At 35.1% G+C, this 21827-nt stretch overlaps 1 protein-coding gene across 3 annotated transcripts in view; it reads left to right on the top strand.

Moving 5' to 3' along the window:
• Positions 1-21827, top strand: part of RBM41 (RNA binding motif protein 41) — a 55970-nt gene that overhangs the window by 15233 nt on the left and 18910 nt on the right. For all 3 annotated transcript variants that reach the window (XM_038588002.1, XM_038588000.1, XM_038588001.1), the window contains one exon: positions 18515-18918. In XM_038588002.1, coding sequence (XP_038443930.1) covers positions 18515-18918 — 404 coding nt within the window. The remainder of the gene's footprint in view (positions 1-18514; positions 18919-21827) is intronic.

The raw sequence follows: 21827 nt of genomic DNA, 5'->3' as shown, positions 1-21827 counted from the left end.
AGTTCAGATATCTCTTACAGACTCTGATTTCAGTTCTTTGAATACTCATAAGTAGAGTTGCTTTATCGTATGGTATTTCTATTTTTAATCTTTTGCATAAACTCCATACTGTTCTTGGTAGTAGTTACACCATTTTACATTCCCACCAAAAGTGTACAAAGATTCCAGTTTTTCAAGACCCTCACCAATGCTTGTTATATTTTGGGTTTTGATGTTAGCTGTCCTAACCTAACAGTTGTGAGGTGATATGTCATTGTGGTTTTGATTTGCATTTCCCTGATAATTAATGCTGTTAAGCACCTTTTCATATACCTGTTTGGCCATCTGTGTATCTTCTTTGGAGAAGTGTCTATACAAATACTTTGCACAGTTTTTAATCAGATTTTTTTAATTTTAAAATTATTTTTAAAAATTTTAATTCCAAGGTGCCTGGATGGCCCAGTTGATTAAGTGTCCAACCCTTGGTTTTGATTTAGGTCATGATCTCATGGGTTGTGAGATCCAGCCTGCACTGGGCTCTGTGTTCAGGGCGGGGGGCGGGGAAGGGGGTCTGCTTGAAGATTCTCTTCCTCTACCCCTCCCCTTACCCACACTTTCTCTCTGTCAAACAAATAAATCTTAAAAATGTTGAATTCCAGTATAGTTAACATACAGTGTTATATTAGTTTCACAGGTTTTGTTTCTTTGGCATTGAGTTGTAGTTCCCTATATGTTTTGAATATTAATCTCTTATTAGATATATGGTTTACAAATATTTTCTCCCATTCTATATGTTGCCTTTTCACTCTGTTAATTGTGTCTTCTGCTATGCAGAAGCTTTGTAATTTGATATAGTTCCACTTTCTATTCTTGCTTTTGTTGCTTGTGCTTTTGGAGTTATAAAGAAATCATTGCCAATATCAGTGTCAAGAGGATTTTTCTCCGTGTTTTCTTATAGGAGTTTTAGAGTTTCAGGTCTTATTTAAGCCTTTAATCTATTTTTAATTGATTTTTGTGAATGGTATAAAATACGGGTCCCTTTCCATTCTTTTGCAAGTGGAGATTCAGTTTTCTAGCATCTTTTGTTGAAGAAACTATCCTTTCCCCATTGTATATTCCTGCCAGTCTTACCAAAGATCAGTTGACCATGTATGTGAGGATTTATTTCTGGGTTTTCTCTTCAGTTCCACTGGTCTGTTTGTCTGTCTGTATTTTAGTACCATAGTATTTTGATTGCTATAGCTTTGTAGTATATTTTGAAACCCATAAATGTGATTCTCATTCCCTGTGTCTTCTTTTAATTTTTTTGTCATCCTCTTGTTAGCCCCACCTGGTAATGCTGTCTCAAGCAGCTACATGTTAAACAACCTTCACCAATTGGTTTTGACAAATGCCCTAGGGCTGGGCTGTTCCTACAGAGTGAGATATGAACCAAGTCAAAAACAAAAAACAAAACAAAACAAAACAAAAACAAAAATCTTCATTCAGGGAAAGCATTTCTGTGAGAGTTAAATTAAGATAAACTAAGCTGTTTACATTCTTAAAAACAAAACAAAACAAAAAAAAACAAGCCCTCGGAATGTAGCTTCAGCAAAGTACTAGGCTGGTCAAACAGCGACAGTTCTCTGAGGATGGCGCTTCTGGTGAACTCCAGAACTGCTCTACTTCCTGTAGTATCAGCTAGACTGCGGTTTTATTTACAACCACTGTATTGTTGGTTTTCAAAGCTACTGCAAAGTTGGGGAGAGGGAAATGTGATTTCAGAAAGTTGAAATCTTACTATTCTCATTGAGCCTCAGCTGTTTTTCTTGAACAACTGTTCCTCCTATTATTGTATGCCTTTATTTAATTTCCAGACTTATCAAAAGTTTAATTTTTTATGGAAGAGTGGATTTTCAAGGTCCTTACTCCAACATTCTAGAAGAAATTTCTCCCCATCTTACTTTTATCCTATCTATACTATTATATTTAAAAGTGAGTTTCATGTTTTTTAAAAAATAAGTTTCTTATGGAATGTAGTTGGGTCATTTTTTCCCACTTTTTATTGTGTTATGATTTACATGGTATTAAACTCACTCGTTTAAGTGTACAATTCAGTGACTTGTAGTAAATTTACAGAGTTGGTCAACCATCATCATATTCTAGTTTTAGAACATTTCCAATACCTCAAAGATGGCTCTCAGTCCCTTTTTCTTCTCCCAGCCCAGACAGTGACTAATCTATTATCCCTCTATATGGGGATTTGCCTATTCTGGACATTTTGTTATAAGTGGGACCTTATAACATGTGACCTTCTTTAACTTAATGCAGTGTTTTAACTATGCCCAAAACTAGTACTTTTCCCAGTCCTGAGGGATTTCCTAGCACTGAGGGATTTGTATGCAAGCTAAGCACATCTTCCACAGGCAGCTAAGCAGTTTACAACTCCATCTTAGCCCTCATTTCCTGCTTGTGCAGAGACTTGAGATTAGTCAGAGGTAAGAGCTTAGGGATTTTCTAGTCTTTCCTGAGCATGCATACAGCTCTAGCCATGTGGACAGGCCTGTGCACATGTGTGGCCTTCTAGATTCCTGGGAGTATGTTGGAGCTTTTCAGTGTCCTTTAAGGACATTTCATCCCTCAAGATTTCCTTCTAAGCTTTTTGGTTAACCTATTGATTATTCCAACTCCACCACCTCAGGCAGGGGAAGAATTCACCAACTGCCTCTGATCATTTTCCACGAAAGTTCTGGGGAAGTCTCTTAGCACTGGGTGGTGAGCTTTGGGTTACATTAAGGAGAGTATTGCCTGTCACTAGAAAGACCACATAATGACTGTTCTCTGATAATGGTGCTTTGAATGAGTTCCAGCCCTGTTTTTTCTTCTCCAGTGGCTGCCAGGCTCCTGGTTTTTGCTGCAATTTCAGGTTGTTGGTTTTCAAGGTTACCACAGATCTGGGAGAAAAGGACAAGAAAAGGGCAAGTTAAAATGCCACAAAATGTATTATTCATACTGAGATTTAACTATTTTTATTGAATAAATATTTCTGAGATTGCTGCAGGCCCTTGGTTAATTTCCAGAGTCCTGGAGAAGCTGATTCTGACCATTTTGGCCAGTGTTCTCCTTGCTTGTTGGAGGAGAGAATTTCAGGAGGTCCATACTCTGCCATTTTCACTGATGTTACCTCTCTTAACAGTATCTCCTGAAGTTCGTGAATTTGACAAAGTCAAATTTACTTTTTTTTCATAACTTCTGCTTTTGGTCCTATAGCTAAGATTTCTTTCTAACCCAAGATTGCAAAGATTTTGTCATATGGATTCTTTTGCAGAACATAGAAGTTTAGCTTGTACATGTATGCCTATGAACCATTTGCTTTCTGCCTGACTCTGCTAACTTCCATATCCTCACTCTTATTTTCTTCCATCCCAACTCAGTGGTAGGTACATCCTTCATGCCTGAAGTTAATCATTACACTTTTGTGCTGGATCCTAGCCTTCTTATCTCCTTAGATACCTTGGTCAGTTATCCCAAGTATTGCATTTTTCCTTTCAGGATCTTAACATGCTTTGTATTACTTGCCGGTTTCCATAGTGTACAGACTCCTACCATGAATTCTCTTTAAAAAATGATAAAAACAAAAAATTCCCTTCAGTTGTTAGCTACTTGAGCAAAGAATATGTTTTGATTCTCTCCATTTACTGTGATCACAATAAGTAGCACTTGGTTTAAAAATGAAATATCAAAATGGAATCAAAATAATAGAATTAAGTACATATATTAATATTTTTGATATCCATACAGGAAATGATGTTTCTCCAGTCTTTAATGCGAATTTTCAAACACACAGGAATGTTGAAAGATTTTTATCACAAACATCTATTACATCACCAACTAGACTCTACCATTAATATTTTATTTTATCACATGTCTATCCCTCTACTCATTTATCGATCCATCTTTCTTGATGTATTTAAAATAAATTGCCAATGTAAATGCATACCCTCCTAAATACTTCATTATGCATATTGTTAGCTAGAATTAAATATTTAAATTTTTTTCTTTTGATGCAAAATTTATGTTCAATGAAATGCACAAATTTTAAGTGTTTATTTGCTAACTTTTGACCAGTGTATACGTTTTTATAATGATGTGTTGGTAAATGTTTAACAGCTGGCTCTCCAGAAAGTAAAAGGGCTCTGATTTCTACCATTTGCCAGTTTCCATGGTGTACATACTTGCACCATGGAAAATTTCAAACTACCAAAGTTATCACTGAACATGGAATCTGGAAGATACGTGTATAATCATTGGACCATTTCTAGCATACCACTGCATCTGTGTAACTTAATCCATAGAAGATTACCACCATTCCAGAAACTTTTATCATACTTCTTGTAAGTAATTTCCCAACAGGCAACTAGTGTTTTGACTTTTTTCCACTATAGATTCATTTTTCCTGTTCTAGAACTTCATCTAACTGAAACAATATACTTTGTTTTCTTTCTGTAAGGCTTCCTTACCTGAGCAGGTTTTTTTTGAGATTCATTCATATTGTGTATGTCAATCATTTTTCCTTCGCTTTGCAACAGAATTTCTTAGAAGGATTTTCTTTAATCACTGTATTCTTTTTCTAGGACTGCCATAACAAATGACAACAAATGTAGTGGCTTAGAACAACAGAAATTTATCCTCTCACAGTAGCGAGAAGTCTAAAATCAAGGTGTTGGCAGGGCCATGCTCTTTCTGAAGGCTTCCTTGTATCTTCTACCTTTTGGCATTTGCCAAAAAAATCCTTGGTGTTATACCCGCATTATTCCAGTTTCTGCCTCCATCATCACATGACAGTCTCAGTGTGTGTCTGTGTCTCTGTGCTTTCACACGGCCTTCTTTTTTTTTATTTTATTTTATTTTATTTACTTATTCATGAGAAGCTGAGACACAGGCAGAGGGAGAAGCAGGCTCCATGCAGGGAGCCTGATGTGGGACTCAAACCCGGGTCTCCAGGATCATGCCCTGGACCAAAGGCAGGCAGGCGCTAAACCCCTGAGCCACCCAGGGATCCCTCACACGGCCTTCTTATAAGCACATTAGGCATTTTATTTAGGGCCCACCCCAATTCAATGTAATGTCATCCTAACTAATGACATCTACCAAGACCCTGTTTCCAAAATAAGTCATGTCTGAGGCTTGGGATAGACATGAGTTTTGAGGGTACTCTATTCAACCTAGTACAGTCTGGCCTCCAAATAATCATATCCATCTCACACACAAAATACATTCACCCCATTGTAGCATCCACAAAAGTCTTAACCTATTCCAGCATCAAGTTTAAGTTCCAAAGCTCATCTAAATATCAACTCAAAAATTCTCAAGTGGCATTTAAATAATCAAAACCAGGTGTCCCATATCAAGCTCCTGCAGGAAGCTTGCTTCTCCCTCTGTCTATGTCTCTGCCTCTCTCTCTCTGTGTCTCTCATAAATAAATAAATAAGTAAACCTTTTTAAAAAGAGAGAAAAAAAAGAAAAAAAAGAAAGAAAATGGAATGATTTGTATTTTTTTAAAAATCACCCTTTATTTTTATCCTTATTATCATCCCCAAACAGTGCAAACTTTTTTTGATGTGTCTACTTATGAAAATCTTTTATTACTTTTTATGATTATACAAATATAAAAATTCAAATATTATAATCTGCATGACTTTAAAAAGTATTTTAAAAGATTATGAAATAAAAGCTTATTTCAAAAAAAAAAAAAAACAGGTGTCAGTGAGGCTTTTGAGTATGCTCCACCCTAGGGCGAAATTCCTCTCTGTCCAGAGACCTGTGAAACTAGACAAATTATCTGCTTCCAAAAGACAATGTGAAACAGGCATAGGATAGGCAGTCCCATTCTGAAAGGGCAGAAAGGAAGGAATAAAGGGGTTACTGGTCTAAAGCAAGTTAACAGCCCAGGAGGGCAAATTCTCTTAGGTCTCAGAGCCTGAGAGTGATGCTCTGGGCTCAGTGCTCTGTCCTCTGTCCTCCAGGGGTAGTCTTGTTCTCTGGGTCCTCTGGGATAGCCCCACCTTTTCAGCCTACCAGGGTAGCTGAAGCCCCACCTCACTGGCTTTTGCATCTGTGGCTTTACCTTCGCAAAGGTAAAGAATACTGCTAGAGATATTCTAGATATATATCTAGATATATATTCTAGATATATATCTAGATATTCTAGAAAGATATTCTATTCTTTACCTGGAATAGGTTAAGACTTTTGTGGATGCTACAATGGGGTGAATGTATTTTGTGTGTGAGATGGATATGATTATTTGGAGGCCAGACTGTACTTTACCTTCATCCTTCATTTTGTCCTGTCTTTTTCACTTTCACACCAGGCTGGCACTGTTTCTGCTGATATACAATTCTCTGAAACCTTATTTGTCTCATGCATGTCAAGAGATCCCTATAATCAGTTATAAGGGTTTTCCACAAATCCTTTCTGGATAACCCCTCCTCTCTTCCTGGCTTTTGCTGAGATGGTTGATTGCATTCATGAATCACACACCTAATCTCTTCAGTGAAGGTCTGTCCAGCCATACCATTGGCCCTGTTTCCAGAGCACATTGTTTAGATACACTGAGAATTCTATAGATCATCAAGTGCTGGTTTCTTTTTTCACAGATCTTTTCCTTAATTTATCTCTCTTTTCTCTTCATTTTATTGTAAGCAGCAAAGAGAAATCAGGCTGCATCTTCCACACTTTGCTTGGAAATATCCAGGTTCAACTAAATATCCAGGTTCATCACTTACACTTTCTACCCAACAGCCAAACTTGATTCAGCCAAGTTTCTGCCACTTGATGACCAAGATTGCCTTTCTTCCAGCATCCATGGAAACATGTTCATCATGTTCATCATTTCCTTCTGATGCCTCACCAGAAATACATTTTCTAATGTTCATATCTCTAGCAGTATTCTATTCATGATGATATATGTATTCTCTAACATGATGGAAGCTTTCTCTACTGGCCTCTTCTGAGCACTCACCAGAACTACTATTTACATCCGTATTTCTACTAACAGTCTCTTCAAGGCAACCAACCTTTTGCTGTCAGGCAATTCAGAAATTCTTCCAGCCTCTACCCATTTCCCAATTCCAAAGTCACTTACACCTTTTTAAGTATTTGTTACAGCAGCACCCTGATTCCCAGTACAAAATCTATATTAGTTTCCTAGGGCTGCTGTTAACAAAGTGCCACAAACAAGGTGAGTGAAAACAACAGAAATTTATTCTCTCACAGTTCTGGAAGCTAGAAGTTCAAATCGAGATGTTGACAGGCTTGGTTTTTATGGAGACTCTGAGGAAGAATCTGTTCAGTGCCCTAGCTTCTAGCTTCTAGTGGTTGCTGGCAATCCTTGCCTTGCAGAGACATCACTCCAATCTTTGCTTCTGTCATTATGTGATGTGTGTGTCTGTGTGCCTGTGTCTCTACGTGACCTCCTTAAAAAGACATCAGGCATTGGATTTAGGACCCGCACCAATCCAGTGCGACCTTATCTTACCTAACTGTATCTGTAAATATGCTATTTCCAAATAAGTTACGTTCTGAGGTTCTGGGTGGACATGAATTTTAGGGGGATACTATTCAACCCAGTATATTGAGTTCTCTCCTCTTCTTTCCCTCTTACTTTTTTAAAAATATTTTTAATAATGAAATGGATCACACTAGAGAGTCGCTTAACACATGTGTTCAGTCAAGTCAAGAAATCAAACTTTGCCAATACTCCAAAGTCCCTGTATGCTCTTCAGAAATCACATCCCCCTGACTACCAGATATAAACAGTCTCCTGACTGGTGATAATAATTTCTTTGCTTTTCTTTATATTTTTACCACCCATACATACATCACTAGACAGTAGGTTAGTTTTACTTGTTTTTAGGCATTATATCAGTGAATTGGATTGTGTGTAATCTCTTGGGCCTTCCTTTTCTATGTAACATTATATTTGTGAGATTCATCCACATTACAATGCATAGCCATAGTTCATTCACTTTCACAGTAGTATAGTATTCCTTTATGTGGACATATCAGTACTTATTTATCCATTTTACTGTAGTTGGACATGTGGGTTGTTTCCATTTGTGGGGGCTACAAGTATCAGTCCTACTACTGTTAGCATTCTTGTACATGTATCCTGGGACATGGGCAGGAGTTTCTCAGGGTATATAACTAGGAGTGGAATTGAGGGGTGAAAAATTCATACCTGCTCAACTTTATAGATCTCAACTCTTTTGTGAAGGGATTGTCCCAAGTTAAAAACCCACCAACCACATGTGAAGAAGGTTCAGGTTGTTCCATATCTTTGTCCACACTGGGTATTGTCAGACTCCCATCTGATGGGTATTTAATTATATTTCACTATATTATTTTCCCCTTTCTTAATAATTAGGATTCATTTATGTTATTTCTTATTTTTCAAGGGTTAGGAAAATCTTATTTTCCTCAACCTTCTATTTTGAAAAATTTCAAACATGGAGAAAAATTGAAAGAATAGTACACCCACACCCTTCAAGTACATTTACCAACCACATTTTGCCACATTTGCTCTACCTCTGTTTTTCTCTACACTGGAATCTGTGTGTAGTTTGTTTATTGCTACACAATTTGAAAATAAATTTCAGACATTAAGAGGTTTTACTCTTAAATACTTCATTATGTCTCTTCTAAGAACATAGAAATTTTCCTGTATAATCATAGTATTATGATCATTCTTAAGATATTTAGCATTATTGCACTAATATTATCTAATATAGAGTTTCTAATTAGATTTCTCAATTTTAAATCCAGGATGTAATCAGAGATCAAACGTTGCATTTAGTTTGCTTTATAAAAGTTCTCCTCTGTGTGTGTGAGTGTGTGTGTGTGCGTGTGTGTCTGTCTGTCTATCTTGCAGGCATTGATATTTTTCAGGAGTCCATGTTGTTTTGTTTGTTTCATTGTGGTTTTAACTCCTTTTCTTGATATCTAATGAGGTTGGAAACCCTCTTGCACATAATTTGCCATTTGGATATCTTCCTTTGTGAAATGGCTATTCAGTTCTTTTGCCTATTTAGCAAATGTGGAAATGTCTATTTCCTACCTGAATATCTTTTCAACTGCTTATATGTGTCCAGATGCAATCTTGGTTCAAAGGTCACTTTAGGCATGTATCAAAGGAGTACCTCAGCCCCCAAACCCTAGGATATGGCAGATCTCAATGATCACTACTTACCTTCAGTACTGCTATGGAGAGGAGGGAACTAGGAAAGTGTTGTGGTTATATGTCCTGAATATTCTATCTATTCTATCTCCAAATTTCATCTCTCATCTTAATATGCATTTCTTATAAATTTGTACAAGTTCTTTATTATTGTGGATACTTGCTCTTTGTTGGCTATATAAAAATGCCTATTCCCATTTTGTGGCTTATCATTTCACTCCCTTTATAGCATCTTTTGATGAATAAAAGTTCATTTTTATATAATAAAATCTATTAATTTTTCTTTCTACTTTGTGATTTTTGTACTTTGATCAATGAATCCTACCCTACATGAGCTCAGGAAGATATTGTTCTTTATTCTGAAGGCTTTATGTTTTTGCCTTTCACATTTAAGTCTTTGATCCAACTGGAATTGATTTCTGTATATGGTGTAAAGTAGGATTTCAGGTTTGTTTGTTTTTACAATATAACTAACCCTCTATCCCAACACTATGTTTTGAAAATGTCCCTGTACTGTTATTGTATTGCTAGTTCTGTCATATATCAGGTGTTCATGTATGCATGGGTGTTTTTATGGGTTCTCTTTGATTCCTTTGATCTTTTTGGCTATCAGTTTATCAGAATCAGTATCACAGTTTAGCTTTTTAATGTCTTGATATCCAGTACAATAAAAAACATTCCTTCTACCTTGTTCTTCTTCAAAAGTATTTTATTTACTTTTGATACTTTGCTTTTCCATGGAAATCTTAGGATCAGTTTGTCAGGTTACACACACACATACTCACACACATACTTTCTCTTATGTGATTTCAACTGAAATTCCATCAAGTATTTAAATGAATTGAGGAGAGTTGACATATTTACAGTATGAATCTTCAGATCTTCAAGTGTGAATATGCTGTATCTTCTCATTCATTTAATTATTCTTTAGTGTCTTTGAATACATTTTCCCTATTTTCTGTTCTAACATTGTGTGAGACTGAATAGTGTTAAAATTCCCCTATTATAAATGTTCAATTAGGTGACTTTTAGTAAATTTATTGAATTATGCAATCATCAATACAATTCAGTCTTAGGGCATTTCCATCCCTCTGCAAAATTCCCATGAGTTTATTTGCAATAAATCACTCCCACTTCTACCCCAAGCCTCTGTCTCTATAAATTTGTTGAATCTAGGTGTTTCATATAAATGGAGTCTTAACAATATGTGGTCTTTGGAATTTGGTTTCTGTCAGCATGTTTGCAGAGTTTGTTCTTATTGTAGCCTGTATCAGCAATTCATTCCTTTTTATTTCTAAATAATTTTCCATTGTATGGATATACCACATTTTATTTATCCTTTCATCACTGATGGCATTTGGGTTGTTTCCACTTCTTGTCTACTGTGAATAATACTATTAACATTCATGTCCAAGTTTTTGTGTGGACGTGTTTTCCTATCTCTCGAGTGACTGGACTTTCTAGATCATATGATAACTCTGTATAACCACTTGAGGGATGGCCAAACTGTTTTCCAGTGTGGTTGCATCATTTTACTTTCTCATCAGTGATGTATGAGTGTTCCTACTTCTTTACATCCTTTCCAACACTTTTTGTACCCCTCCTTTTTTTTTACAGCCATACTAGTAGGTGTGTACTAATATCTCATCGTGGTTTTAATTTGAATTTTTATAATAAGAAATAACCTGAATATTTTTCATGTGTTTATTAGCCATTCTTATATCTTCTTTGATGAGTTGTCTATTCAAGTCTTTTACCCATTTTTTGGTTGGATTGTTTTCTTAGTATTGAGTGGTAAGAGTTCTTTATGTATTCTGAATACAAGCACTTTATAAGTTTTATGACTTGAAAATATTTTCTTCCAGTCTGTAGTTTATCTTTTTATCTTCTTAATGGTATCTTTTGAAGCACAAAAGTTTTTAATTTTAATGGTGTTCCATTTATTAATTTGTTCCTTTATGTAACCTTTATGGGCTTTTTGGTATCATATCTGAGAAATCATTACTGAACTCAAGGTAGGAAAGATACTACTCTCCTGTGTTTTCTTCTAGAATGTGTATAGTTTGAGCTCTTACAATTAGATCTCTTATCGATTTTGGGTTCATTTTTGTGAGTGAGATAAAGGTTCTAAGTTCATATTTTTAAATATGCATATCTAACTGTCCCAGAACTATTTATTATAAAGACTATTATTTCCCCCAATGAATTGTCTTGGCACTTTTGTGGAAAATCAATTGACCATAAATGTAAGGGTTTATTTCACTTGTTTTGGTTCTATTGATGTATATGCCTATCCTTATACTCTGAATGTCTTTACTTTTATATAAATTTTGAAATCAGGTAGTGTAATTCCTCCAATTTTCCTCCTGTTTTTCAAAATAGCTTTGGTTATTCTAGGCCCTTTGTATTTCTATGTAAATTTTAGAACAAGCTTGTCAATTTTTCTATTAAAAAAAAGCCTGCTGATATTTGATAAGGATTGTGTTGAATTTGTAGTTCAATTTGGGGAAAACTGCTATTTTAATAATATTGAATATTCTAGTCCATGAACATAGAATGTCTCGTCCTTTATATAGCTCTTCTGTAATTTATTTCAGCATGTTTTATAGTTTTAAGTTTACAAATATTATATTTTTTTACTAATTCTTACTTTTTCATTTTGATGCTCTTGTGAACAGAATTGTTCTATTTCATTTTCTTTTTTTTAATTTTATTTATTTCTTCATGAGAGACACAGAGAGAGAGAGACAGAGACATAGGCAGAGAGAGAAGCAGGTTCCATGCAGGGAGCCTGATGTGGGACTTGATCCCCGGGCCCCAGGATCACGCCCTAGGCCGAAGGCAGACACTCAACCACTGAGCCACCCAGGTGTACCATTATTTCATTTTCTGATTATTACATACATGTATATAGAAATACAATTGATTATTGTATATCTGTCTTGCATTCTTGATCTTGTAATTTTTTACTTAATTCAAGTAGTTTTATCGTGGATACCTTCAGATTTTCTACTTAGACAATTATGTTGCCTATGAATAAGGCAGTTTTAACTTCTTTCTTTCCAATCTGGATGTCTATGTATGTATGTATGTATGTATGTTTCCTTGCACAATCTAGAATTCAGTACAGTGTCAAATTGAAGTAGTGTGGGCCACCTGGGTGGCTCAGTGGTTGAGCATCAGCCTTCAGTTCAGGGCGTGATCCCAGGGATCACGTCCCACATCGGGCTCCCTGTGGGAAGCCTGCTTCTCCCTCGGCCTGTCTCTGCCTCTCTCTCTGTGTCTCTCATGAATGAATAAATAAAATCTTCCAAAAAGAAGTGGTGAGAGCAAGCATCTTTGCCTTTTCCCAGTCTTAAGGGGAAAACATTCAGTTTTTAACTATTAACTATGATCTTAGCTCTAGGTTTTTGTACACGATCTTTAGAATCATAGTACATTCTTTCCTGTGGGTGCTGTAACTAATTATTATAAACTTAGTGGCTTAAAGCAACTAATTTCTTCTCTTACAGTTCTAGAGGTCAGAAGTTGTTAAATCAGTTGTGCATAAGGTTGCCTTCCTTCTGGAGTTCTCTAGGGGAGCCTTTTCCAATGTCTAGAATCCACCTGTAATTCCTTGGCTCATGGCCCTTTCCTCACATTACTTCAACTTCTACTTCCATCTATTACTCTGTCTCTGACCCTCCTGCCTCCTCCTAGTAAGGATCCTTGTAATTATATTGGGCCTACCTGCATAATCCAAGATAATCTCCCTAACTCAAGATCTGTAACTTAATCACATCTGTAGAGTCTCGTTTGTCATGTAACATTTTCATAGATTCCAGGAATGAGGATGTGGACATTTTTGGGATATCATTCAGCAGGCTGAAGTTGTTCCCTTCTATTCCTAGTTAATTGAAGTTTTTAAAAAAATCATGGATGAGTGTTGGATTCTATTTAATGCTTTTGCTGCATTCACTATAGGGCTCATGTGATTTAATGTTTTAATCTATTAATATGATGTATTCATTGATTTCTTAGATGTTAAACCAATCTCATTTCTGAGATAAATTCCACTTATATGTGTATAATCATTTCTATATATTGAGAATGCCTGAATTAGGCAGACTTGCTAATTTTTTGTTAAGGATTTTTTTGTCTGTTCATGAGGGATATCTGTAGTTTTCCCTGCTTGTGATGTCTTTGTTTAGCTTTGGTTTCAGTATACTATTGATATCATAGACCAACATCATAGAATAAGTTGGAAAAGATTCCCTCCTCTATTTTCTGAGAGTGTTTGTGCATGATTGACATTATTTCTTTAAATATTTGGTAGAATTCACCAATGAAGGTATCTGGACCTGAACTTTTCTTTGTGGGTAGACTGTTGATTGCTGATTGAACTAATTTACTTATTATAGGTTTATTCAGCTATTCTCTTTATATTTGAATCTGCTTGGTAATTTGTATCTTTCTATGAATTTGCCCATTCATCTAAGGTTTCTAATTTGTTGGCCTAAAGTTATTCATAATATTCCCTTATAATCATTTCCAGTTCTATTGTGTCAGTAATGATGCCTCATCTTTAATTCTTGATTTTAGTCATTTTTGTCTTCTCTCTTATTTTCTTGTCTGGCCTAGCTAAGGGTTCACCATTTTGTTAAACTTTTCAAAGAAACAGGTTTTGGTTTCATTGATCTTCTCTAATTTTCTGTTTTATGTCGCTTTGATTTATTCCTTAATTTTTATTATTTTCTTTTTCCTTGCTTTGGGTTAAGTTTGCTCTTTTTCTAGTTTCCTTAGTTTGGAAGCTCAGATTATAGGTTAAAAACATTCTTCTTTTTTTTACGTAGATGTTTAAAGCTGCAAATTTCTCTCTTAACATTGTTTTAGTTGCATCTATAAATTTATTTTTATTTTTTTATTTTTTGCATCTATAAATTTAGATATGTTGTGTTTTCCCTTTAATTTAGTTGAAAATGTTTTTTAAATTTCATTTTTGAGTTCTTTGACTTAGGAGTTATTTAGAAGTATATCGTTTAATTTCTGAATATTTGTGTTTTCTAAGATTTCTTCTAGCAATGGATCTCTATTTTTTAAAGATTTATTTATTATTCATAGAGACAGAGGGAGAGAGAGGGAGAGGCAGAGAGGCAGAGACAGGGGCAAAGGGAGAAGCAGGCTTCACGCAGGGAGCCCAATGTGGGACTTGACCCCGGGTCTCCAGGATCACCCCCTGGGCCGAAGGCTGGTGCCAAACTGCTGAGCCACCCAGGGATCCCTAGCAATGGATCGCTAATGTGATTCCATTGTGATCAGATATGTGTATGATTTCAGACTTTTTAAATTTTTTGAGACATATTCCCCACTTTGGAGCCCTCGCTCTACCATCAGCATAATAGATTCCCTCACTTTCTTTAAGTCATATCTCTCAAATATCACTTTCTCAATGAGACTTACCAAGACCAACATTAAAATTGCAACTACCACTACTATAACCTCCTAGCACTTCCAATCACCCATTACATTGCTGTATTTTTTATAGCAGTCATAACCTTCTGATATACTATATAATATTCACTGAGCTCTATGAAGATAGGGACTTTGTTTTATTTATTGATATATCCCAAAAAAGAATAGTACCTGAGTCATAATAGTCACTGAATATTTATTTTTGAAGGTATACATTAGAATATTTATCCACTTGGTCATATGTAGCTGAAATTTGTTCATTTTCATTAGAATATAGTATTTCATTATATAAACTGACTACAGTTTTGTAATTGATTCTTAGATGGACATTTATATTTTTGCTAGTTTCAGGCTATTATAAATAGCACTGATCTTTTTTTTTTTTTTAAATAGCACTGATCTAAACATTATTATTGTATCCTGGTACACATATGCCTAAATTTCTCTAGGATATATATATATAGGAGTGGAACTGATTAGTCATATTATGAGCAAATCTTCAACATCAGTAGATAACATTATAGTGATTTTCACTATGGGTGCACATTACTACCAGCAATGTATGAGGCTTTACAATTTCACTGACATGTGATATTGGTGTTCTTTTTAATTTTTGCCAGTATGGCAGTTTTCTATTAATATCCCAACCCTTCTTAATTAGCATTTCCCTGAATTCTAATATGGTTGAGCACTTTTGCATATATTTATTAGCCCTGTATATTTCCTCTTTTGTGAGGCCTCTTTTCAGTTGTCTGCCGCTTTTCTTAATGGTTCTTTACCAGTTATTTGTGCAGCAAACATCTTTTTCCATTCTATGACTTTTCCCTTTATATTTTCAATGAACAGAAGTTTTAAATTTAGTTGAATCTGTCAATATTTTCCTTAATGATTAGTGTTTTTTTTGGGTTTTAAGAAATCCTTCTATAAATATTCTTATACCTTGCTGGTGGAAATGCAGAATAATACAACTCCTACAGAGTAGAATTTAGCAATATGTGGAAAAATTGCATACACATTCACCCTTTGTCTCAGCAATGCCACCTCTTGCAATCTGTTTCAAAGATATACTAGAAGAATACAAAATGCTGTTGTGCACAAGGCTATTTGTCAGAGTATTATTCATAAAAGCAAAAAATACTGGATACAGCACTAATGTGCATCAGTAGGAGAGTAGTTAAATAAACTAGTACATTCACACAATAGAGTACTGTGCAGATATCAAGAGGAAGGGGAAGAACTCTACACATTAATAAGTTATTTCTGATATATTATTAAGTACAAAAAAGTAAATTGTAGAACAGTATTTATAGTAAGTTACCTTTTATATAGGAAAGGGGTGTAACTGATGAATTATGTAGATACACACATATGTGTTGTGTGAGCCTGCCTATTTGCTTATATTTTCAAAAAAGAAACAATGGAACCATAATGTCAAAACCTAAGAAAAATTATTATTTATGGAGAAGGAAAGGAATGGGATGAAGGGGACAGAGATGGAGGTGAGACTTTGTGAAGGTACTGTATAACACAGTTTTAATTTTAGATTCATGTAAATGTTCTGCATAATTTAAAAAATAATCAAAAAGGAAAAAATCAATTCTTAAAATTCTTGAAGTAAATCAATTCCTTAAATAACCTGAGGTAAATGAATATAACTATGAATAAAGTTGGTAACATAACCATACAGAAAAAGTAATTATGTAAAGTAACTTTAAAACAACATTTGTATATGCCTAGTGGAATATATTTTAAAGACAAAAATAACTGCAAAGACATATAAAACTGTATTCAGTAGTTTTGTCATTAATAGTTATATTAGTATTGTTACTAACATTTTAAAATTCTATAAACATATTATTGGAAAAGGCTAATATCATTGAGCCAATATTTTAAGCATATGTGAAAAGAGATACAAGTCTAAGATCAAAGAGTTTGAGTAAAAACCTTGTAATCTTAAATTTAAAGTGGAAATACCAATAGGAACTCATGATTTATTTTTCTTTTTAAAGAATTTCCTAGCTTTGTCCACTGAAAAGCCCCAGAAGCAAAAACAACAGCTATCAACACACCTAACAACAAACACATTGTGGTTTCTAAACACTATTTACCATTAAAAGGAGCCAGGGTTCCTTGGAGAGATAATCTAGGTTTGAGTCAGGAAATATTCAAAATGAGCTTGTGACATCTTGCTGTGCCAGAAAACTAGAAAGCAACACAAGGAGCCAATCTGAAGGGACTTACTGGTCCCAAGTAGGATAATTTGATGACTAAAAAGAATAAAGATTACATTAAAGTGAAACACGTCAAACGTGAAAATGATCTCACGATTATACTAAAAATAATCGTTGGTCATCATTGGACATTTCTAAGGTACTAACTCATTACTTTCATAGTTGGTAAATATGGGGGTGGAAATCAAGCATTTGTCCGGCCTTTGCTGTATGAACTGTATATGGGGAAACCCAAATAGTTGACGGTAAGTTCATTTTAGAATTCCAGATAATAAATGCAGAAGAAATAATAGAATTAATAAATACAGAAGAACTAATATCATTAGGGGAGCTCCATTTTGCAACTTCTTTTTTTTTTAATTTTTTTAAATTTATTTATGATAGTCACACACACAGAGAGAGAGAGAGGCAGAGACACAGGCAGAGGGAGAAGCAGGCTCCATGCACCGAGAGCCCGATGTGGGATTCGATCCGGGGTCTCCAGGATCGCGCCCTGGGCCAAAGGCAGGCGCCAAACCGCTGCACCACCCAGGGATCCCTTTTTTTTTTTTTTAATTTTTTTTTTGTTTGTTTTTTTTTATTTTGCAACTTCTTAATTAACAGATCGAGGCAATGGTCATCAATGGGTGCAAAACCCATTAGGTGAATGGGGAAACTTCGTAATGGAGCAATCAGACTAATACCTTCTAAATCTGCTGATCAACTTTAGCATCATTAAAGTGGAACCACCAAACATTATATGCCCTAAGATGTGATGTCATAGGAAGTACCCATCTATCTATGGATGATTGCTACCTTAAATATTGAACCTGAATCTAGTCAAGCCTCTAGATCAGCGCTATCTTAATGCAACTTTCCACAATGATGCAAATGGTTTCTATCTCTTCTGCCCATTATGGTATCCATTAGCCACATATGGCTGTTGATCATTTGAAATGTGACTCGGTTAACTGGGGAACTGATATCTAAAACATTACTTTAAATAAATTTGTATGGCCAGTGACTATTGTATTAGATAGCACAAATCTAGATTTAACTGCCAGTTTGTAAGAGATAGAGGGGTTTGAGGAAAAAGTTAAACAATAACATGATGAATAATCAGCCAAATTTCATTTGTTCTCTGAACAAATGATGTGGTTCCTCTAATCATTCAATAGGATGGAGAAAAAAATGAGTTGGAGAAATGGAAAAGAGGGGCACTGTTTTAAGACAGAAGAGAGAGAACAGCCATAGCCTGGTTTAGATTCTGCATTGAACAGCCAGGTGTCAGAAGTGACGTTTGAGATAATCAGAGCCATTTGAATCTGAACTCAGGAATTATTATTAATTTTGTGAAGTGGGATAATGCTGTACTGGTTACATTTTTTTAATGTCCTTATCACTTAGGTGCATGTACTTGCATGACTCTGAGAGTGAGTACCTCCTTAAATTTTGTGCCTGAGGTGCCTTGCTTGCCTCACCATAGTTCCAGCATTGCTTGAGATGCACTACATTAAAACAGCTGTATACTATTGTCATTTGTCAAACTTATCCCCACAGAGTTTCTATATCTGAGAGCCAAGATTTAATTTTTATTATTTGTGAAAGGTTGTATTGGTAGGCTTTGTAGAACTTCCCTATCTCTTTGTCTTGATCTAGATGAACCCCAAAAGAAGAACAAAGGTGATCCCATGAACAACCTGGAAAGTTTTTACCAAGAGATGATAATGAAAAAACGTCTTGAAGAGTTCCAACTTATGAGAGGTGAACCCTTTGCTTCCCACTCACTGGTCTCAGCTACATCAGTGGGAGATAGTGACACAGCTGAGAACCCGTCATTACTCCAGGACAAGGGAAAACAGGCAGCACAGGGTAAAGGTCCCAGTCTCCATGTGGCAAAAGTTATTGATAATTCACCTGAGCAGTGTTGGACTGGGCCTAAGAAGCTGACGCAGCCAATAGAATTTGTCCCAGAAGATGAGATCCAGAGAAATCGTTTGTCAGAGGAAGAGATCCGAAAAATTCCTATGTTTTCTTCATATAATCCAGGGGAGCCAAACAAGGTATAGGCCAAACCAAGAAAAAAAACATGGGTTGTTTTCATTTTTCTTTACTTCTACCTAAACTAATACTTTGAAATTAGCTTTGATTATACCAAGGAATCATGACATAGGTACTGTGATTGTGTTTTTCCTTGACTTGGACTATTAATCTCTCCATACTATATAAGTAGTGTATTTCCTCTGATGTTCTTTGTGGTTTCCTAAGGTCTGAAGCTACCCTAGAGTTTTAAAGAAATCTTGATGAAACTAGTTCATATCCATTAGAGGCCCTGAATTGAAGGAAAAGCAACCTCCAGTTTCCTAGGCTAGTAATAAATCAAGTAATACTCATAGGACCACCATATCAGGTAGCCGAAGTTCCTCTGCTAGTAGTCCATAAATAATTGGCCACCTGGTTTTGAGTAGAGTTTACTGTTATTACGTGAGTTTTTTTTTTTTTTTAGAATACTCCACCTGACTCTCATGTGACATATGACTTTAAATTGCTGATACTAAGTAGCAAAGTGAAAGTGTAGGGCCTCTAAATCTTGAGAAATTGACAAATAGATATGTAGAGTTCTAAACAATCCTTGTTTTATTGATCACCTCATTATTTCACATTATTGGTATATGTTACATCCAGAATGGAAAATTTTATTGCAATGTCACTCAAAGAGGCAACACAAGCCCCTGGAACATATGCTTGGTTGTGTTTAATTTAAAAAACAAAACCAAAAAAATAATATTAGGTTCTGGCTGTCCCTGAATTTTAAAAAAAGGCAGTGTGGATGAGGGATATTAAAGCAATTTCCTTTGAGTGATTGCATTTCTAATATATTTTTACTGTTAGTTCAAGGGCAGCTTGATTTGTGTTTTTTATTATAAAATAATACTAATATACAAAAAGTTATAGAGAATAATATAGCAAATACCATTATACCTAGCCAGCCATCTTTATCAATACATAATAATTTCCATATTAGCTTAGTTAGAAAGATAATAGAGCCTTATGGATATACCCGAAGACTTCCAAGTATCCCTCACCAATCCCATTTCCCAATCTCCTCTCCAGAGGGAACTATTATCCTGAATTTGTTATTTATCATTCAGATGCATGTTTTTATATTTTTACTACATATTTATATATTCATAATAATTTTACATATTTAAAAGTACAGATATTATACTCTACATATCCTTCTACAACTTGCTTTTTTTACTCAATATACATGCTTTTGAAACTTATTTTAATACTATAAGGAACTATGTAGTATTCCATTGTAGAAATATACTATAATGTATCCATTCTCCTGAAGATATTTTCTTTTTATTTTTGCTATTACAGGCAATTCTGCAATGAACATTGTACTTATCTCCTGTTGCATATGTATAAGAGTTTCTCTAGGACACTTTTTCAAACTTCAGGTTACAATTAGTAGGTCACAACAAGCAATTTTTTTAATGAAACAAAACGGAATAGAATAGAAAATATCAAAGTATATTCTGTAGAGTAAGGGTGATTACTGTTTCTGGAAGCTTTTGGTGTGTGTGTGTGTGTGTGTGTGTGTGTACGTGATATGTGATATGTATGTGGGCCAGAATGTAAAATGCATTTCTTCCTATAGATCTCAGTCAAAAAAGTTGGAAAAATATTGCTCTATTGCAGTGATTCTCAAATGTTAGTATTCACCAGCATCATCTGGAAGGCTTGTTAAAAGACAGATTTCTGGGCTCCACCTTCAGAATCTCTTATTCAGCAGACCTGGAGTAGGGCCTGAGAATTTGCATTTCCAACAAGTTCCTATGAGGTGCTGATGCTGCTGGTCTAAGAGTGACATTTTAAGAATTATTGTTCTAGATTACATTCCTAGGAGTGGAATTACTATGATATAGGATATGTATATATTCAACTCCATGAGCAGGTTTTCAGAAATCTCTTTCATATCCTTGCCAAGATTCTTTAGCATTGGACTTTTTATTTTTGCCAGTCTAAAATGTTTGAAGGTATCTCATTGATTTAATTTGCATGTTTTTGATTTGCAATCAAGTTAAGCTTGTAATTATGCATTTGTTAGCTTTTCAGTAACCTTGTGTGCTTTGCCTGTTGCATTTCTTTGCCCATTATTTGTTTAGTTTTTCGTATTATTTATAGAAAAAAAAATTTTAAGTAGGCTCCATGGTCCAGCATGAAGCCCCCAACACAGGGCTTGAACTCATGAGCCTGAGAGCAAGACTTGAGCTGAGATCACGAATCAGACACTTAACCAACTGAGCCATCCAGCTGCCTAGAAATTATTTTTAAATTTCGGATACAAACATGTGTTGCTTATCTAGCAAATATATTCGTCCAGTAGGTGGCTTTTAAACATTTCTGATGTCTTTCGTTAAGCAGAAGTCTTTCATCTTAATGTTATCAAGCCATCAGTATTTTATTTGATGGTTTGTGCTTTTTGAGTCATTTTAAGGAACTCTTTCTCTACAAACCAATAATAAGTAAATAAATAAATAAATAGCCAGATGATGTGAACAGGCAATTTACAGGGGCGAAAACTTGAATAGCCAATTAATTATAACATCTTATTAGCAATCAAAGAAATGCAAAATATAACTACAGTGAAAAGCTATTTAACACCCAGGAAGTTGGCATTCCTTTAAAGGCCTGTCAATGCCAAGTATTGGTGAACATATGAGACAGTAAGAACTCTAATATATTGCTGGGTGAATATAAATGAGGACAATAACTTTTATGAATATTGTGGCAATATCTAGTAAAATATAAGATGCTCATACACCGTAAGTCAGCAATCCCACTCCTAGGTATCCTAGAGGAACTCCTACACATGCACATTAGGAAATGTTATAAAGATACTCACTGTAGCATTATTTATAAACAACACACTTGTTCATCAGCAGGAGAATGGATAAAGCAT

The sequence above is a fragment of the Canis lupus genome, chromosome X (genome assembly GCF_011100685.1).
Source record: "Canis lupus familiaris isolate Mischka breed German Shepherd chromosome X, alternate assembly UU_Cfam_GSD_1.0, whole genome shotgun sequence".
Taxonomy (NCBI): Eukaryota; Metazoa; Chordata; class Mammalia; order Carnivora; family Canidae; genus Canis; species Canis lupus.
Note: the sequence above shows the minus strand (reverse complement) of the source record. Positions and strands in the feature narration are given on the sequence as shown.